The sequence below is a fragment of the Varroa destructor genome, unplaced genomic scaffold, assembly GCF_002443255.2.
Source record: "Varroa destructor unplaced genomic scaffold, Vdes_3.0 BEIS01000004.1, whole genome shotgun sequence".
In the NCBI taxonomy this organism is placed as follows: domain Eukaryota; kingdom Metazoa; phylum Arthropoda; class Arachnida; order Mesostigmata; family Varroidae; genus Varroa; species Varroa destructor.
In genome coordinates, this window is record NW_019211457.1 from 8,719,139 (window position 1) to 8,736,353 (window position 17,215).

General features: G+C 39.8%; 3 protein-coding genes across 6 annotated transcripts in view; 1 reads left to right on the plus strand and 2 right to left on the minus strand.

Moving 5' to 3' along the window:
• Positions 1-349: 349 nt before the first annotated feature.
• Positions 350-9,655, minus strand: LOC111248755 (uncharacterized). Of its 2 annotated transcripts, none has more exons than XM_022801636.2 (6): positions 9,208-9,655; positions 7,215-7,341; positions 6,788-6,901; positions 2,372-2,917; positions 1,990-2,091; positions 350-1,897 (listed from the first exon to the last, which is right to left on the minus strand). In XM_022801636.2, exons 1-6 carry the CDS (start codon positions 9,234-9,236, stop codon positions 1,727-1,729), a joined length of 1,089 nt encoding a protein of 362 aa, XP_022657371.1. In that variant the 5' UTR covers positions 9,237-9,655; the 3' UTR covers positions 350-1,726. The 2 variants fall into 2 exon arrangements, with proteins under 2 accessions (XP_022657371.1, XP_022657370.1); XM_022801635.2 differs by having other exon boundaries at positions 9,280-9,654.
• A 215-nt stretch (positions 9,656-9,870) lies between these two features.
• LOC111249199 (FAD-dependent oxidoreductase domain-containing protein 1-like) lies at positions 9,871-14,901 on the plus strand. The gene is made up of 6 exons (XM_022802757.2): positions 9,871-10,104; positions 10,647-11,463; positions 12,089-12,214; positions 12,525-12,714; positions 12,905-13,026; positions 13,422-14,901. The coding sequence occupies exons 2-6, from the start codon at positions 10,693-10,695 to the stop codon at positions 13,713-13,715; spliced, it is 1,503 nt and encodes a 500-aa protein (XP_022658492.1). The 5' UTR covers positions 9,871-10,104; positions 10,647-10,692; the 3' UTR covers positions 13,716-14,901.
• A 435-nt stretch (positions 14,902-15,336) lies between these two features.
• The window catches only part of LOC111249200 (uncharacterized), a 107,484-nt gene continuing 105,605 nt past the window's right edge, over positions 15,337-17,215 (minus strand). For 2 of the 3 annotated variants that reach the window (XM_086987895.1, XM_022802758.2), the window contains 2 exons: positions 16,863-16,986; positions 15,337-16,321 (listed from right to left, as the gene is read on the minus strand). In XM_086987895.1, the coding sequence (XP_086844021.1) occupies positions 16,158-16,321; positions 16,863-16,986 (288 nt within the window). In that variant the 3' untranslated portion in view covers positions 15,337-16,157. Of the gene's footprint in view, positions 16,322-16,862; positions 16,987-17,215 lie in introns of those variants that run through there. The other variant, XR_015326967.1, reaches the window with a different exon arrangement.

Sequence of the window (17,215 nt, forward strand, 5' to 3'; positions counted from 1 at the left end):
TCTACATCAGGCCAGAAACAAATACCAGCAGATCTGTGCTGCAATTAACTTTAGGATTTAAGGCCTAGGAGCGGCTCCGGACGGAGCATTTTACTAGGAGTAGCCAAGATTTCCTACTAAGCATAGGAGATATATTCATATGGAAAGATACATCTGTGGAAATAGTTGGATACTTAGGAAATAAGTATCCAACTATTTCCACAGATGTATTTTTTTACTGGTGATACTGGTGAATATATTTCCGTCGGCGTAAAGCTTCATTTTGTTATAATTTACATAATTTTATAGAATCTTTTATCAATCTATGTAAAAATCAATTAAATGAAACGAACAAGGAGTCTCAGCAAACTACACTTCTCTCAATATATACAGAGCAATATTTATTATATTCATTATTTAATGCCATTGTCGTTTCTGTTTTTATTCTTACTACTTATTGTTATTATTAATCATCAATATTATAATTTTTCGTTCATATCAAACTAACACAACGCGAACTAGTTCTTGCCTTACCTTTTTCATTCTGCCCAATAATTTTCTAATAGAGCGAATACAATTGTAGCAGTTCTTTGTTCACAATTAGCTACGAGCTGCTCTTTCGGCCGCGTTGCCTTTCACTGACGTACACTTGATTTAGCATAAACAATATGAGTTCATCTTCATTTTCATTTGCGTGCCACTCTGTGAACCACCCTTTTTTTTATCTTAGGAAAAGTTTTTGCCTGGAGGGCTTTGATCGGTCCATTACAGCCGACAAATTAACCTTTACAAGCAAACAAAATAAACCATTCAAAATCTTTACCATATGACGCACTTCCATATATATATATGTATATATATATGTACTCGAACCTCCAAGCCACTTTTTTTTAGCTAACGAAAACTTCCAAAAACAACAGGACATGCCCATGCCGTAGCTGTTGTTTATATTTTGTTAGATAATCCTTTCGCGTCCTAGTTTCAATTCAAGTTTTGTGAATAGTTTCGATGTCTCTTCTTCAATCAAGATTTGTCTATGGCGAAAACAGAAAAGCCAGAGAGGAGTAGAATTAAAATGTTCCCCAAGGGACTCCAAGTTCGTCTATTTCGCTATTTCATTTTCTAATTTAGGCGTCGGTTCTTTCAGACCGCTATTTTCAAACTATAGTTTGTATACAGCAAAACCATCGAAAGAATTTCTGTGCTGCCAAAAAAATATTTAGAAAGGGTCTACCAGCTTCATCAAGGTGGACAGATGGACGCGAAATCTTATTGGGATTTCGCAAGCTTCACAGGGACGTATGACTCCCGTTTTGATGACAGCGCATTGTTTCGAATCGTGCATTGATAACGGTTAATGACAGTATTGATGCTATGGCTAAGTCCCTTTTAAAAGAGGAAGAGAGAAACGTCTGTAGAAAATTAAACATGTTGATGAGATTACATACCCAGCGTGCTGCTGGTTCGGGTCAGCGGTTGTTGATGTTGTTGCTTCGGATGATGAACCCAGAACTACCCCTAATTCCCCACCACCCGCTGCTTTTAGCCTATCCGCTACCTTCTCTTGACCCTAGCTGTACAGCTCTTTAGTCACAGGCATCATTAATTAGGCGACACAGGCCGCACCCCACTAAGCATGGTTTCCGAGAGATCAAGTTAATTTGCTTGCCCCACGTCGTAAGAAACGCACGTCTAAGAGGAGGCTGTCTGCTCATGGCCACCTGTACATAAACATCGACAGACCCACTTATTTCACCATCAGGAAGCGCTTGTAAGCGGGCATTTGCATCCGGAGCTCTTCCAAAGAAAGATCCTTTTCAGGGTGAACAATTTTCGTGCCCTCGGCCGAGACAACCACTCCAACAGGTGCATTTTGCCACGACCTTAGTTCGGCAGACGCTGATACCGTGACTTGTGCCTGGAATCGCAAACAACTCGGTTATTCTAATCGAGATAAAAAGACGCACATCATGATTTGTATGGCCTCCAGAACTAAATTATATCGTGTACCTGTGGAACCTGCTCTTTGGCGTCGCCTACTTGAGGCCGAGCAGCTGGTATCGGCGGTGCAGAGACTACAGCAGGGCTAGAAGCGGCGGACGCCGTTCCGCTCTAAAACAAAAAAAAAAACGTAATTAAAATTGCGCGAAAATCTTTCAATATAAAGGTGCAATATTAGCGGGCGCCGTAGTTATACCTTGTATATTAAACATACCTTGTTAATTATTGGACATCTTGTACCTTGGTGCCACATATAAATTTTTTTCACGTAAAACACGAGTGTAAAACCAGAAGAATACCAATTCAAACGCAGTAAACGTTTCTGATAGAAGCTACAAATGTAAGAGATACGACGAAATACACAAATAAATATAATGGTCGTTGGACTTACTAGGCTAGTAGCAGCTGCCGCAGACGCAGCATTGGCTTGTTGTTGTTGTTGCTGCTGTTGTTGCTGCTGCTGCTGTTGCTGCTGCTGCTGTTGTTGAAGACTCTGTGCAGCAGGGAACAATGGTCTTGCCGGTACCGCCGGGGGTACGGCAGCCATCATGCTGCCACCAAGCGCTGCTAATCCACCGGGATGAGGACCGAACGGTGGATGCATTCCCGGAGGGAGCGCACCTGTCATTCCTGGTGGCATCATAGGAAAGCCGAGGGGCAGAGGAAAGCCTGGGGGCATTCCATACGGCGGAGGCATCGCCCCTGGCATCCCAGGTGGTGGCGGCGGTGTGCCAAAAGGGGGCACCCCCATCGCTGCTAACTGCGGATGGTGGGGATGTGGCGGTATTCCGGCAACATTTGTTGGGTGTGTTGGTAGGCCGGCTCCTGCCGGAGGCTGAGCAGCCTGAGGTACTGGAGGTGCCGGTGGGACTGGAGGCGGTGAATCATCATCTTCACGGCCACCTCCTACGCCTCCATTAGAAGAACCCGCGTCCCGCTGAAACACGATCCCAGTTCAAGAAATGGCGCTACTTTAGCTAAAACTTCCGCCGCGGGCCTCAATTAGTTGTTAATAGTCGCTCGGTGCAAGGGGCAACCGAAAGACAAAGGCAAATGCAGACAAAGCCACAAGTTGTTCGATCCACAAGTCTATTACTTACCTTCAAATTGCCCCCACTCTCTTTTTACACACAATACAGCCATTTGGTTGTCAAAGTTCAACAAAGAAATGTGAGCACGCATTTATTTGGGAACACACGAACTTCCGTCAGACGTTACGAGTCAGTAAACGTAACGTATTCACATAGGAATGTAAACAAGTGTCCTATATACTAGCCTGGTGAAGCTTTGCGGAACGAAGTATCGATCCTGATCAACAATGCCATTATTTTCTTTCGAAAACACAAATGTTGGGAGTTCCTTTTTAGGACAGATGTCCATTAAAAACTAATAATATCGCTATTGTACCAATATTTCTCAATATGAATGTGTTTGTATGTGTCGTGTGTAAATTCCTCATTGCGCGTCCCGTTCGTGATACCGCGATATCTCGCGATCATCACGATATGGTCTCAAAGAAGCGCTCAATAAGCGACATCAAGAGACAAGCAAGTAATAGCTTAATAACTGCAGTTAGAATAAATTCTACTACTTAAGCGTGAGTGATTTGTAGCTATATCTAACTTTTTTCATTTATCACAGGCCAATCCCCGGGAAGTCTCTCAAACAAATGATACAGTCGAGGACAAAGCTCATTCTACTAGGCATGGGCTATGAGTGAAATCGAAATAGCAACAATATATTCCATTCGCTTTTCAACTGTTATCTGTCTTCTTTTCAAATTCATCTTCAGCTCAATGTCATCGATAATACCGGACACAATTTGTGATAGTTTACTAACTCCTTCGTTTCCTTCATTGAGTCCGCGACTTTGTTATTATGGTCAATCAATGCCCAAGTGAGTCGACTTCGTCATCGCCAAGAGATCTCTTGTGTAGTTCATGTTGACACATCCCTTTCTCAATAGAAGAACGCTACTCACCTGCTACAAAATAGTGACCACAGTGACAGACCGATGGCTGTGTTCTTCATCAGTTATGACTGCTGCAGCCATCGGTGCGCAGATTCGACCACAGTAGCAGCCGAGCCCTTCACAGCCGGAGTTCACATTGCTCCCATACGGAAAGTGTTTGTATATCGCAAAAAAACAGCCCTACTACAAACCCGACGGTTCAGGGCACAAATAATCATAGTCATCACATATCCTGCTACTTAATTATACACCAATACCGATTCATAAAGATTCCACTTACTTTGTTATCCTTTCACCTAGTTATTGCATTCATACTCGTCTAGATAGAAATTAGGCACACGCTGCGCCCATTTACTTGCAACGGAGTAGATGCATACACAGTGAGCAGTGCAGAACGTTTCGATTGATTGTCTCTACGATTCTCATTGAAGAACAAAGGAATATATTGAATTCGAGACAAGAAATTGCGAATGTTCAAGTGCATCACCAACCCAGAACATCAATAATGGAACAGAGGTCCACTCAAAGAGAACAGCGAAAAATTGGAATGACAAAGAAAAAATAGTATTAAGTAAATACTATTCCTTCCAATGAGAAAACCTTAATTCGAACATGAGTACTAAACGTTTTGTACATGGCATTTGCCACCTCGTATCTGTTTAAAAAATAAAGCTTTTGTCTCGATTTGTCACTTTGAGTGGGTTACTCCGATAGGTAAAAAAGGCAGCACTGAGGCGCCCGTAAGGAGTAAATAGGAGTGGTTCTAAAGCTTCCGAAAGCCGCTTGGCAAACAAATCCTAACCTCATCTTGAAACCTACCTACCGTCCCGTTTCGCCTTACCTTTGGCGTGTTTTAGGTTGGTCTGTCTGACAGGTAATATGACATGAGCAAAATACACGGCAATACGCCACTGCAGTGACAAGATTCGTTGTTATATTTATATCACGCATATAAAATAAAAGAGAGAATTTGATAGAGGCCGTAGCTGCTAGCGAATAAATATATGCTTGTAGGATTTAACAACAAAATAACAAAAGTGCCTAGCATGTGATCATTTATTGCACTACAATACGCTTTGAAGGACGTCTTTCAAAATAAAGTACGCTCGCCCATAGCATGAAACTCTACGCCATAGAATTATAAGTGATCATGCTAAAGACTTACCCAAAACCTCGTTTCCAAAGAACCGACTTTTTTTAGTATAGTTCAGTTTGTTATACGCAATGGCAATGATTGTTGCTTGTTGCATTTTGACGTTTACTGTCCTTTCTAGTGATACTACCACGCATGATGCCGATTAGTATGTTGCAAGCAAAGCGCCGTGAAGTTTCAAATGTAACACTGGTTTCTGATTTGCATACGATAAAGTTGAAAGCCTTCACTTTTTCTGTTGACTTAAGGTTTTACAAAAGGTGACCCTAGTTCATGATACATATTTTTTAATTTTACTTTAATATTTCAGCTTTAGCCTCTTCAAAATCTGGTCTACCACCTGCTAATCATGATTATGCTATGAAAAACGTTTACCTGTAAGCCACTTTGCTTGAAACATTAATCCACACATTCACAAACGCGAAGGATGAGAAAGTCAGCGGCGAAATCTATAGCGATAATGTCAGGCATGAAAAATAGTTTTAAGGCATCGGGATGCTTCTGTACAGTTTTTCTTTAGATGTTTTTTCCTCCGATTTTTGTCTTTTTTTACTACTTCGGGTGATGAAACTTACTTGGGAGAGGCGGGGAAGAAGTGAGATCGAGTGGTCTGCTGAGCAGTTGTTGTGAAACAGTAGTTGTGTGTAACGCGGACTTTCTATCGAAAAAAAAACCGTACAAAGCAGAGCATTTCCTACCTGATGTAATCTCCTGTTTAATCCTTCGACCGCAAAAAGGAGTCGCTTTCGCCCTCCAATCGATTCCAAACAATCTGGAGGAATAATCGTAAGGAATAATAATCGAGAACGAGTGGTCGTGTGCGTAATAGGTTCATAGTCATAAGTACACTGTATTATGAGCGACTACAGAGAGCTAACAACTGCAACAGTTACGACACCAAAAAACGAACAGAGTATATAGATAAGAGATATGTATAATACATCTATTTTCGTGTTATTGTTAAGAAACAAACAACACCAGTCACCATGTTCTATTTGGTAGATGGAACCCATACAGGAGTGTTTTACTGGGGGAGAAAAATGCTTTCGAATTAACCGGGAAAACCGATACAGCAGAAATAAATCTGCCTTCCGGGTCTTTGCGGGGCCCTATTTTATAAAAGGACCAAATGAACCACTGCCAATACAACACATCGTATTCCCTTCACTAGACACCGTATGAACAATAACTATTCTTTCTTTTTCTTCACAAACAGGATTTAGGGGGGAATCATGGATAGCAAACGCCACGTCATATAGACACCTAGAGTTAGAATTATAATGGACTTCCAGAAAATAGTTTTAGGTAATAATACATGTTATATTCGCTTCAAAAATGTCAACCTCATAAGTTTAATTAAGGTGTCGAAAACTTTACTTGATGACAGCACGTAACGAAAACGTAGCAAATTAAAAAAGTTTATCAATCATTCCATAAAAGGATGCCAATTGGCGTAGGAAATCGTCTGAAACCTCCAGAAAACCCATTCTACATAGTTACATTTGTTTAGCTATACATCACATAGTTCAATTACTATACGATAGGTAGGTAAAGGCGAAGATCAACCCACCGAACACGATGGATACGTGAAGCTTTGGTGTACCCGAGCACTGGCCACCGTCGTGATACGCAACCTTCGCCCTGCGACCTGCTGTATGTTATCTCTAAGTTACTGTACTTACCTGGTGCTCTTTGATATCCTCCGGTGGAATGCCTTCCATTCCGTAGATTTCGATGTCGACAGAATTGCGGTTTGGCAAAGCGTTTGGCACCTTGTCTAGAGTCTCTTTGTGGACCTGAACAATGAACAGATTTGATTAGCAATTCAATTAAGAATAAGACTGGTCCTATTAAATACTGGTCGACTCGAAAGAACGCAGAGCAGCTCGGGAGGCAATCAGAAAGCACAATTTGCAGCAGAGCGTCTTGCTCATGCGATGTTAGAACAAAGGAAAAAAATGGGAATACGCATCAAATATCCTTTACGGCCTCTGCTTCGCGTCGGATAAGTGCGCTTTTACATTTGACAAAATATGGCAAGAGAAATAAACATTTGTTTTTAATTTCCGTATATATTTTGTCCATGAATGTTTTGCTTTGTCTTCTTACCTGCATGCAATGTATAGCAAGCCCCGGTCCGGTGAAAAGTTTCTTATGGCAGACATGACACTTGAAGTGCTTTGCTTTCTGGTGCTGAATAAGGATTTTCTCATCATCAAATTCCCGGTTGCAGTACCTAGGTAAATAGGAAACAACCGACATCAAACACAGAATTTTTATCTTCGGTAAATTATAGGTTGAAACACCGACATATGATAGCAGTGCGAGACATTTTTCTGTTGTACTTTTTTTTTTGTATTTGCTTAATTGTGAATAAAACTGAAAATACTGTTGTATTATCCGTGTTTTATATGAAGCATCGACTCTGTGGAGAGACAAAAGTTTTGCCGGTATGTTCAATCGCTTTGCTTACAAATGCCAGTTTTCGTATCTGATCAAAGACAGCAGAGGCCCGTTGATAAAAAAAATTCACGGTGTCTACGCTTAGCCTCTAAAAATAATTATTCCATTTCGCATATACTTATGTAAGATTACTCCATTAGATCCACATGAATGATCTCATCAATAGAACAATAACTCTATTTTCATTGTGTTTAATATCTGTCGTAAGTCAACAAAGAACCGAAGCTTCTCAGATTTGTTGCAGTTTCCTTCAACTTTATTGCCACTTGTATCCGTTGATTTAGTTTTATTTGAGGTCTGCTTTCTTAATTATGAAATGTCATTCTTTTTTCTGTCCTTCTGTAAGCTGTTCTTACGACATGCCAATTTTCTAAATTAAAAATTCGCAATGAAACCTTACGGAGATGTAATACGCTCACAAACATGCAGTTCCACCTAATTATATCACAATCTGAATAGGGTACACAATAAATACATGCACATGCTATTGCGATCGACTATTGTACAATCGAGTATACCTCAACTGGTGGAACGGAGATCGTACGTCTTTTAGCAAAACGATGCACCGGCCCGTACAAGTCGGGTGTGAGACTACGAATATATTCTGGGAGGACCACATTTGGCAGTCGAACAGCCCTGATTTGAACCCGTCTGATCAAGTGTTGCTTAAACTCCCGACATGACAGTATTAACCCACTCACTCGCATTATAAAGAGCGCTATCGCACTATGGGCAGTCAGAACCTGACTTAAAGATCGTAGTGAACGATGTTTATACTGAATCAACCATGTTCCTTAAATGCGTAAAATGTTCCTTAAATCTGTATCTAGATACAATCTTAAAACGAAGCATATAAAAAGTCCATATACACATGTCGTACCTTTATATACAGATAATCTCAAAAACCGATTCATGTAACTATTTAACCCGATTTATATAAGACAAGGATATATTGTTCACATAACATGTATATATGTACACATTGTAGCGATATAGAGTTAAGACAAGAACCTTCACCCATTACATACATATCGTATTTTTGTGTTTTCTACTATCACAGACAATGCTCGTGTCCAACACACAGTTCGATTCGAATAGTTTGTACAAGCAAGTACATTTTTATGCATGGTAGCAATGGAAATGCGTTTAAAATTTACAGGAAAGCTACGTTCATCATTTGATTTAGTCCAAATGTTTTTACGATGATATTCGTATGATTTCGATAGCTTTATTTTTCTAGGTGACCACCGAATGCCCCAACCCCAATGAGACAACTCATTAGCGAGGCGCTTGATGCTCATCCATCAAGGAGAAGAGCCCGCTTCTGTTGTAAAAGATTGTTTACGCACCGGTGATCCGGATGGCGGAAGCTTGAACGTTCCGTAACTATATTTTTGTTCAGTTCCTTGCAGAAGTTTACGCCATTTAATATATACGTAGGTATACACATTTTGCCTATACTTCAGCTTTATCAGTCTCTGATATTGACTGTCGTATTTAGTCCAAAGAAACTACATTGTGGCTGTCAGTAAACATGCGAACTAACCGATAAAAGTAACAGCATTAGACGCGAAACAAGATCATGCTAGCACAATACAGACTCGGCAATGTTTCAAGTCGGTCTTTGTCAAATACTGACCTCTTTGCACAAACCATCAACAGTCTCATTGTTGGCAAACGGTAAACCCTCTATCCTCGTTTCCGTACTTACCAACACCAGGGTTTTGACGGCTTCTTCTTCTTGCGGCCCATTACCTCGGATCTGTTCTGATAGGGCGTACGAGACGCTCACACCAACACTGAGACCTTCACCGCAAGCTTGCACTTGCTGAAAACCCACCAACACAATTGTGTCTGATACAGCTATAGCAACGATGGTAGTAATGATCACTAGTATTTTATGCTACGCCGTCGGAATGGAGGCTAGCACAGTGCCGCAGAAGCGGTAGGGTATCAGCAGCACGTAGCGCTCTCGAGCGGACGCGATATCTGCCTCGCCTTGCTTTACTACTCAAAATGCAAGCAAGCAGAAGGCGCTCAAACGAAAACCCAAGAGAGCTGGGCAACCTGGCAAGATGGCGCTTTGATGAATGCGGCCATCTTGGGTTGAGCCGTGCGCAGCCCGCCAAATTTCCAAGAAAGTCAACAGCATACTCAAATGTGGACTATTATTCATTTGAGCCCTTATAAAAAACATGAGCTACCTTTGATAAGGCAAATGTTGCTTTCTGTAAATATGAGAAACGATCTCAATCGACATCAACTAAGGTCCAAGCAATGCAAATAGTTAACTCTCGATAGAAGTAAGGTCCCACTACCGGCTCGAAAACATCGACTTGATGTCCATCAAATTTAGGGCCTCAAATGGCACCGCGTATCACTGCTTGCACATCGCGGCTTTACATATGTGCCAAAGCTACTGTTCTGTGGTGGTACAAGCCGTGAAAGAAGCCGCACATTCTACTTTGTGATTATTGGTTGAACCGTGTGATTCCACTATCCATAAGACTTCTCAGGGTTATCCTCTCCAAAGCTTGTAAGCTTGGCAGGGAAAGCTAAGATTAAGAGACGGATAATGTTACTGAATACGACTGCGCTCTTTTACACAATACATGTTGTAAAATGTAATTGATACTGATGGTAAATTAGCTGGCAGCGGTGTAATTTATGAAGAGGGAGGTGAATCTGTTTTTGTTGTTTTCTTGCTTTTCGCTTACAAGTCAATTTCGAAATCTTTATGCACAGCTTCGAAGCTACCGTCAACCTTTGGGATGCATTTACGTTTATACATAAAAAAAACTGTGCAACGAGAACTAGGGAACAGATTCCGACAGTAAAAGAAAGGTCTTTTATAAAGAACTTCATGGTTACGCGAAAGGCCTCTAACATTAAAATTAGTTTGGTGAGTTCCAGCTATCGTGTGATGGCGCCTTGTATTTAACCCTGGCGCTCTCCTATAGTGGTCAAAGGACCAAATGCACAGTGTTTGAATCCATACAAAATACACAATAACAAAAGTGCACCAGTAATTTCACTACTGGAGAGAATCTTAATTAAATTTTTCTCGACTGATCCCAGAGGATACTTGAAAAAGTGAAATTTGGTTGCCAACATATGAGCAGCCATGCTTGTACTTCCGCGAATAGCAGTACAATGCCCTCGGACATTCTCAAGATCCATTCTACAACGAATGGCCCGTAGCCTTTATAGGGACGCTGGCAGCGCTAGAAATCGAAAGGACCCAGGTTTTGTTTGTGAAAGTGAAAAAGATTCTAAGCGATCCTCCTTTGTGGAGAAGATCAACCGACAGAAAGGTGACTATCTGGGAAGACTTCGCGCTGAGATCGATAAGTATAGCGGCAAACGGAAAAAGCAGCTTGCACCGCCCGAAACAGACATTCTGATCGTCGGTGGAGGCATTATTGGATCGAGCATCGCATATTGGATAAAAAAACGAGCACCAGCTACATATCATGTCACCGTAGTAGAAAAAGACCCGACGTATCAACGGTGCGCGACTACCCGAAGCGCTGGCGGAGTTCGGCAGCAGTTCTCGTTTAAAGAGAATTGCCAAATGGCAATGTTCGGAGCGGAATTTCTGCGCGATTATAGGCATTACCTCGGCGAGGACGCACCTGATCCCCAGTTCAACCCAGAGGGTTATCTGTTTATCGCAGATACTGATGAGAGAGCTATGCAGATGGAGCAGAATGCCAGGACGCAACGAGAGTGCGGGGCGCGTATCGAATTGATGTCGCAGGAAACATTGAAGAAACGGTTTCCATTTATTAATAATGAAGACGTAAAGCTGGCATCGTATGGCCTACAGAACGAGGGCTGGTTTAATCCGTATGCACTGTTACAAGGACTCAAGCAGTACAACCTTCGGCATCAGGTACGATCTACTTCACATAATGTAACTATTTGCACATTTGTCTATCACGCTGCACATTTCAATGAACCAGTTGGCATTTGGTCATTCTTAGAAATTTTGAATTAGCGTAAACTATGAAATATTGGTACTAAGTTGACCATTGTTTCAGAAATGTTTTCAGCAACCGTATTTTATTCGCGGGTGTTACGTACAAAATATATAAGTCTAAACTAACTTAAGCTAATCCTTTTTCAATCCAGACGGCAGTAATGTCCGATGATGATTATTATCTCTAGCCGACGCCTACACTGATTTTTAACGTAGCCTTATATACTAAGATCCTTCTTTATGAAATTATGGCTTGATTTTACATATTTCTGTTTATTTTATCCAGCGTAAAATAAATAGTCTAGTTTTATGATATATTTTTGAAATGCTTGGCAATAGATGCAAAGTTCAGTATTATGATAAGGTACTATCATTGTTTCTTATTCGCACTAAATTTTATATCTAACACGTTTAGAATTGCTTTGATATACAATAATTGTTGCAAGGAAATTATCATTTAATTATGAAACATTAAATTAGTCAACAAACAGAAAAAAAAAATTAGTTTGTCACTATTTTCTATGACTTTTATTTTCAGACGGGTTACATCAATGCCGAAGTTGTTGACTTCCGTTTTCGTACGATACATGACTGCGTGGGACCTGAAGTGTATGAGCCCACAAACCATGTAATCCTTAAGGATTCGAACGGTGAACTTCACGAGGTACCAATTAAACAGCAAGATTATCTAACTGGAGTAATAGAACATATCTACAGCCACTAACGAAATCCCGAACAGGGGTATTCCTCCTCTCAAAAAAGGACTTGTCTGTTTGACAAAGATGTCGGATTAGAAAGGACCGTAGGATGCATAAAAGCTTAACTTTGCGCAGTTTTTAGTAATGCTATCTTCTGACACATGGAAATGAACTGACATCCATTTTTCTGTAACTCCCAAAATGATAAAGCTGTTAAACGTATTGATAGCGTTTCCTTAATGTTTACTGTAACCTATTCGCTTTCTCTTTTTTCAGATGATATTTAGTATTATAATATTAGCCGGAGGATCCCAAACGGCAGAACTTTGTCGCTTGCTTCGTATTGGTACAGGAACAGGTATCAGAGGGGTACCCATTCCCATTGAACCCCGCAAAGGAGCCATATATACTTTCCATGCGCCGGAAGCGCCTATCGTCGGCTTTCCATTCCTTGTCGACCCGACTAGTACGCATCAAAAAGTCACTTCTTTTTTATATTAAATAAATTGTTTTTCTTTTTATTTATCATTCAACTTAATTGATTAAAAAACCGACCTAAGCACGCAAATTTGATATATTGGACGCATGCCCGATCGGGGGTTGTTTTGATTGTTTGGCAAGGCTTTTAGCTCTAACTGATGTTGTGATTCCTATAGGAACGTACTGTCGGCGAGAAGGTTTGGGTGGATATTTTATCTGCGGGCGAAGCCCTGACCGCGAACACAACGGGCAGTGCGACGGCGATCTGGATAACGCCGATGAGGGCTACTTTAAGGAGGTACGGGAAAGCGAAAACTTTTTAGGTCTTTATTGGCATAGTGAACTCAACGGCACCTATCTGCAAGGGACATTTCCACCGGACATGCAGTGGAATAACTCTTACATATCACCTTCACACAGCTTATGTCAATGAATAAATAATATATTTTGGCGGTTGTTTATATGCAAAAATTAATTTGACGCGAATAGGCATTAGCAATTATAGTTGCATATATACTTAGTTCGATGATAATTAAAAGACATATAAGTTACGTAGAAACGCGAGATTTAACTTACCACAACGTTCACTTTCAAATGGAAACAGTGACTATTGTGTACTGTACACTATGAAACTTTTCAACATCACATGACGCTGGTTAGCAGTTTTCACCACTTTCATTTCGTTTTTTTCAGGTATTGTGGCCTACGCTGACTAATAGGGTTCCGGCGTTTAGCAACATTAAGCCCAGTCGTTCGTGGTGTGGCTTCTATGATTACAACTATCTTGACGCAAACGCCATTATTGGCTGGCACCCGTACTACCACCATGTTATTATCTGCTCGGGATTCTCTGACTACGGACTGCAGATGGCGCCGGCAGCAGGACGGGCTGTTATGGAGATGATCATTGAAAGCGAGTTTACCTCGATTGATTTGAGAAGACTCTCTTTCGAGCGTGTCATGCGCTGCGAAGGGTTACGAGAATAAGAAATAGTGTAGGTCATCAGAAAATCTTACGGGAAAAACCTAATCTAATTAAATGCATCCAATCCAAAATGACTGCCTTTAAATATATCTATTTGGTACGTTCTCAGTACGGAAACGATTTTTACAAACTTATTATTATTATCAAGTTCTTGTTGTTAATATTATCACTATAATTACGGCGGGAAAATATAAAATGCAAGAAAAATATGATAGAAAAAAAGTGCATAAAAAGCAGCGTAGACGAAACATTGAGACAGGTATGTATATATTTCGATAGTAGTTTCTGTCAGGCGAAAGGCTAATGAAATTAGTGGTATTCGCTAGTTTGGAATTCACTTTCGACCACGAGATTCTCATGACACCTAAGGAATCAGTGAGAATGGAAAAGATGGCGATAAGAACTGTGGCGTGAATCTTCTTGTGATAGCAATATCTGCTCACAAAAGCTGGTTTATTTTAACCAGTTTGGAGTTATTATTGCTTGTACATCTTTAGAAGCCGAATGTGTAGATATTTTTTAGGTCTAGACCAATTTTAGGGGGAACAAATGATAGCATGAATTTACACAAAGTTAGGTCACAAACTCTTCGACGGTGGAATAATTAAGCGAATATTCTATTTATTGAGTGTTAACAGGTTCATTAAAATTGCGTGAATGCATAAAATCGACGTATTTTTATTTGCTGTTTACTTTCCAAATTTTGAGTTCGCTCATGTATGTATGAACACAAATTTTGATGACGAAAATTGCATCCAAGATTAAAAATCGAAGGGTAGTTACGAGTATAAGACCAAAGTAGGAAAAGCTTTTGATAGAAAAATAAAGGAGAGCTTTTTTCCATACAGAACAGCTAGTTCTCAGCAGAGGAAAAATCGGCAAAGAGATGTACGAAAGAAAAACAACAAAAAATTATATACATAATATATAGAATTGAGCCTCCTACCTAGTAAAGACTAGAAAAAACGGGTGACTTCGATGAAATATTTTCTATAAATATATATAGAAAGCTAATAGATCTGGATCCTGGGGATAAGCTGAAAAGAGACAACTTTTTATTTCCTTAGCTGGTTTTGAATCAGTCCTCGTTTAAATATCTATGTCATTTATGAACAGTACGATTGGGAATAATGATAAAGACACTAGAATTAGGAACAGTTACATTTAAATAAAAATTTCTGCTAAATACTTAAAGCTCAATAAAATAATAGTTTTGTAAATAGTAGTTTTTTTTTTTTTTTTTTTTAAATAATCTTTACATATGACAGAGGTAATTGATTGTGTGGTATATTATTTATGAGGTTCTCTATTCTTATGGGATACGTAGGTACTTAAGTCAATGCTAGATGTTTGGAACAGTTTTGAGCCCAGACCATTTTTAGATCAGAGTTGTCCACGAGGAAAAAAAAAGACATTAGTACGGGGTCCGGGACGCGACCGATGTCTTACACAAGCGGCAAAAGCATTCCCCGAATATTGTCGAACTGTTGAAATGCATACAGTTATGCTTGTGTGTCACATAGCCATCTGGTATTTAGGTTTGATTAATTTCAGCTATTCAGTTTGGCCGGTATTAATGAAGGAAACTGACTCTGTCGTCCTCTAATAAAGACACCTGGATCATTTATAAGGTAAGAATAACTTTATTTGACTAAAAAACCGCTTTTTTTTGTTATTTGTTTCTAATTATCGTTAACATTACCTGCTGTCAATGTGTAACAATAATGCAGCAGGTGTTGCAAAGTGTCTTCTTTTGTTTTCACAACAGCATAGTTAAAGGCGCATTTCTCTGTAGTTAATATATATATATACAAGGGTCAATTATCTCGCTTACCCATTGTGAAATTTGTTTGTATCTGATTCGCCATTCTACCTAACACTCAACTCAACAAAGGCAAACAGCAAAAAAATATTATTTCCTTTATAAATAGAGAAATAACATATTCGAAATGCAACGTTATTCCATCCTTTGTGTTCTGTAATGGTGTATTACTTTGAGCTAGTCACAAATGTCTTTTTTTTTTTATTCGGTATGTAGCTAAGTGCCCGTTTTTCTAAAGATGGCTTCCTGTCCTTATAAACCCTGTAATGATGAATTAATTTTCAAATTTCACAGCTGCGTATGGCTAGCGCAACTAATGATAGTTGACAACTACCACACTGAAGGTCTACCACGATTTAAGGTTTTTATACGGAAGTTCAGTTTCCAGTAAGCTCGTTTGCATCTCTTTCGTGGGATATAATAGTAGTGCTTCGTCTTGTTGGCCTCTTTGCTAAATGGAACGTCGAACTAGATAGCGTCGTGGCAACGCAAAAATGTCAATACCCATATTCACATAGTGACATAGATAAAAAAAAATGACAATACCCATATTCGAATAGCACCCGTGAAATTTAGGTTAATGCTGTTTCTTCATCATATGTACTGCCAACTCTGATCGGTATTAAAATACTCTTCCTATTCTTACAGCCAAAAGGGACAATGGCACAAAAACAAATACGCCGCCGACTGGCAACAGAGGAGTTCTTCCCGAAACAGAGCCACTATTCGCAGAGGCTCCAGGTAATCGGGCTAGAATTTTTGGTTTTTTTTTCGGTGCTTCATACTCTGAAATATCGGAGGAGAAATGAAGTACGGAATTTACAATACTAGCCATAAAAGTACTAACCTTGCTGTGCCCTACCATACGTTTCTCGTGTTTTACGTCTGCTATATGAGCCGTTAAATGTTATTCTAGAACGGTCTATGAAACATATCAACGCTGCTAGCATACTTTGATTACTCACAGATCCTTCAGAGTTACATCTATTTCTAAAAAAAATCTCTGCATAAAAAGTATTGCCCGTGGTAATCTTATATGGATGGATGAGATTCGATATTAGACGAAGACACGCGCTAAGGAGATGCTTGTTTTCTTCCTACAAAAATATAGTGAATGCTAATTCTTATAAATCCATTAATTTTATAACTATAGTACGAAAAAAAAGAACGCACTTGATCTTTTCCTTGGAAAATTAAACATAAGTTTGTTAAACCACAGTTTCATTCAAAAACACGTGTGTCGACTCAGAATAGCACGGAGAAAGTTACGACGACTAAAGTGGACTTGCTGCGATGAAGAACAGGTGAAGTAACGCTTGATACTCACTAGGCGTGTAAACTTGTCGTTGAAACCGTTGGTATTTGACCTCTCTGAAGTGCATGTCGCACTCAAAAGTTAACGGTTGTCTCTGGAATAGCGTCTGATTAGTAGACTGCATTAGGAGTGAGACCTGAAAATACCAAGTATCATATATATAATTGCAGGGTAGGACCGGCCATTAGAACACAGATAAAGTTTGTCCCTTAAAATTAGTGCGGCGTTGCGTATCAGTGATACCTAATGCTCAAAAAGCTCATGCTTCCTATCCTCAATTGTAGAAAAACATTGAAATCTTATCATGATTACTATAATTTCAATTATTCTCACACACATACAACATGCAACTGCGGAAAATAGTG

Bases quoted from the DNA above. Each gene is read 5' to 3' on its own strand.
- LOC111248755 (XM_022801635.2), bottom strand. From the start codon at position 9,320: ATGGGCCGCAAGAAGAAGAAGCCGTCAAAACCCTGGTGTTG. The intron at 6,902-7,214 runs GTAAGAAGACAA...TTCATTGTTCAG, and splicing joins TTGCTATACATTGCATGCAG to GTCCACAAAGAGACTCTAGA. The intron at 2,092-2,371 runs GTAAGTCCAACG...TTTTTGTTTTAG, and splicing joins CGGCAGCTGCTACTAGCCTA to AGCGGAACGGCGTCCGCCGC.
- LOC111249199 (XM_022802757.2), top strand. From the start codon at position 10,693: ATGCTTGTACTTCCGCGAATAGCAGTACAATGCCCTCGGACATTCTCA. The intron at 11,464-12,088 runs GTACGATCTACT...TTTTATTTTCAG, and splicing joins AGTACAACCTTCGGCATCAG to ACGGGTTACATCAATGCCGA. The intron at 12,215-12,524 runs GTACCAATTAAA...CTCTTTTTTCAG, and splicing joins CGAACGGTGAACTTCACGAG to ATGATATTTAGTATTATAAT.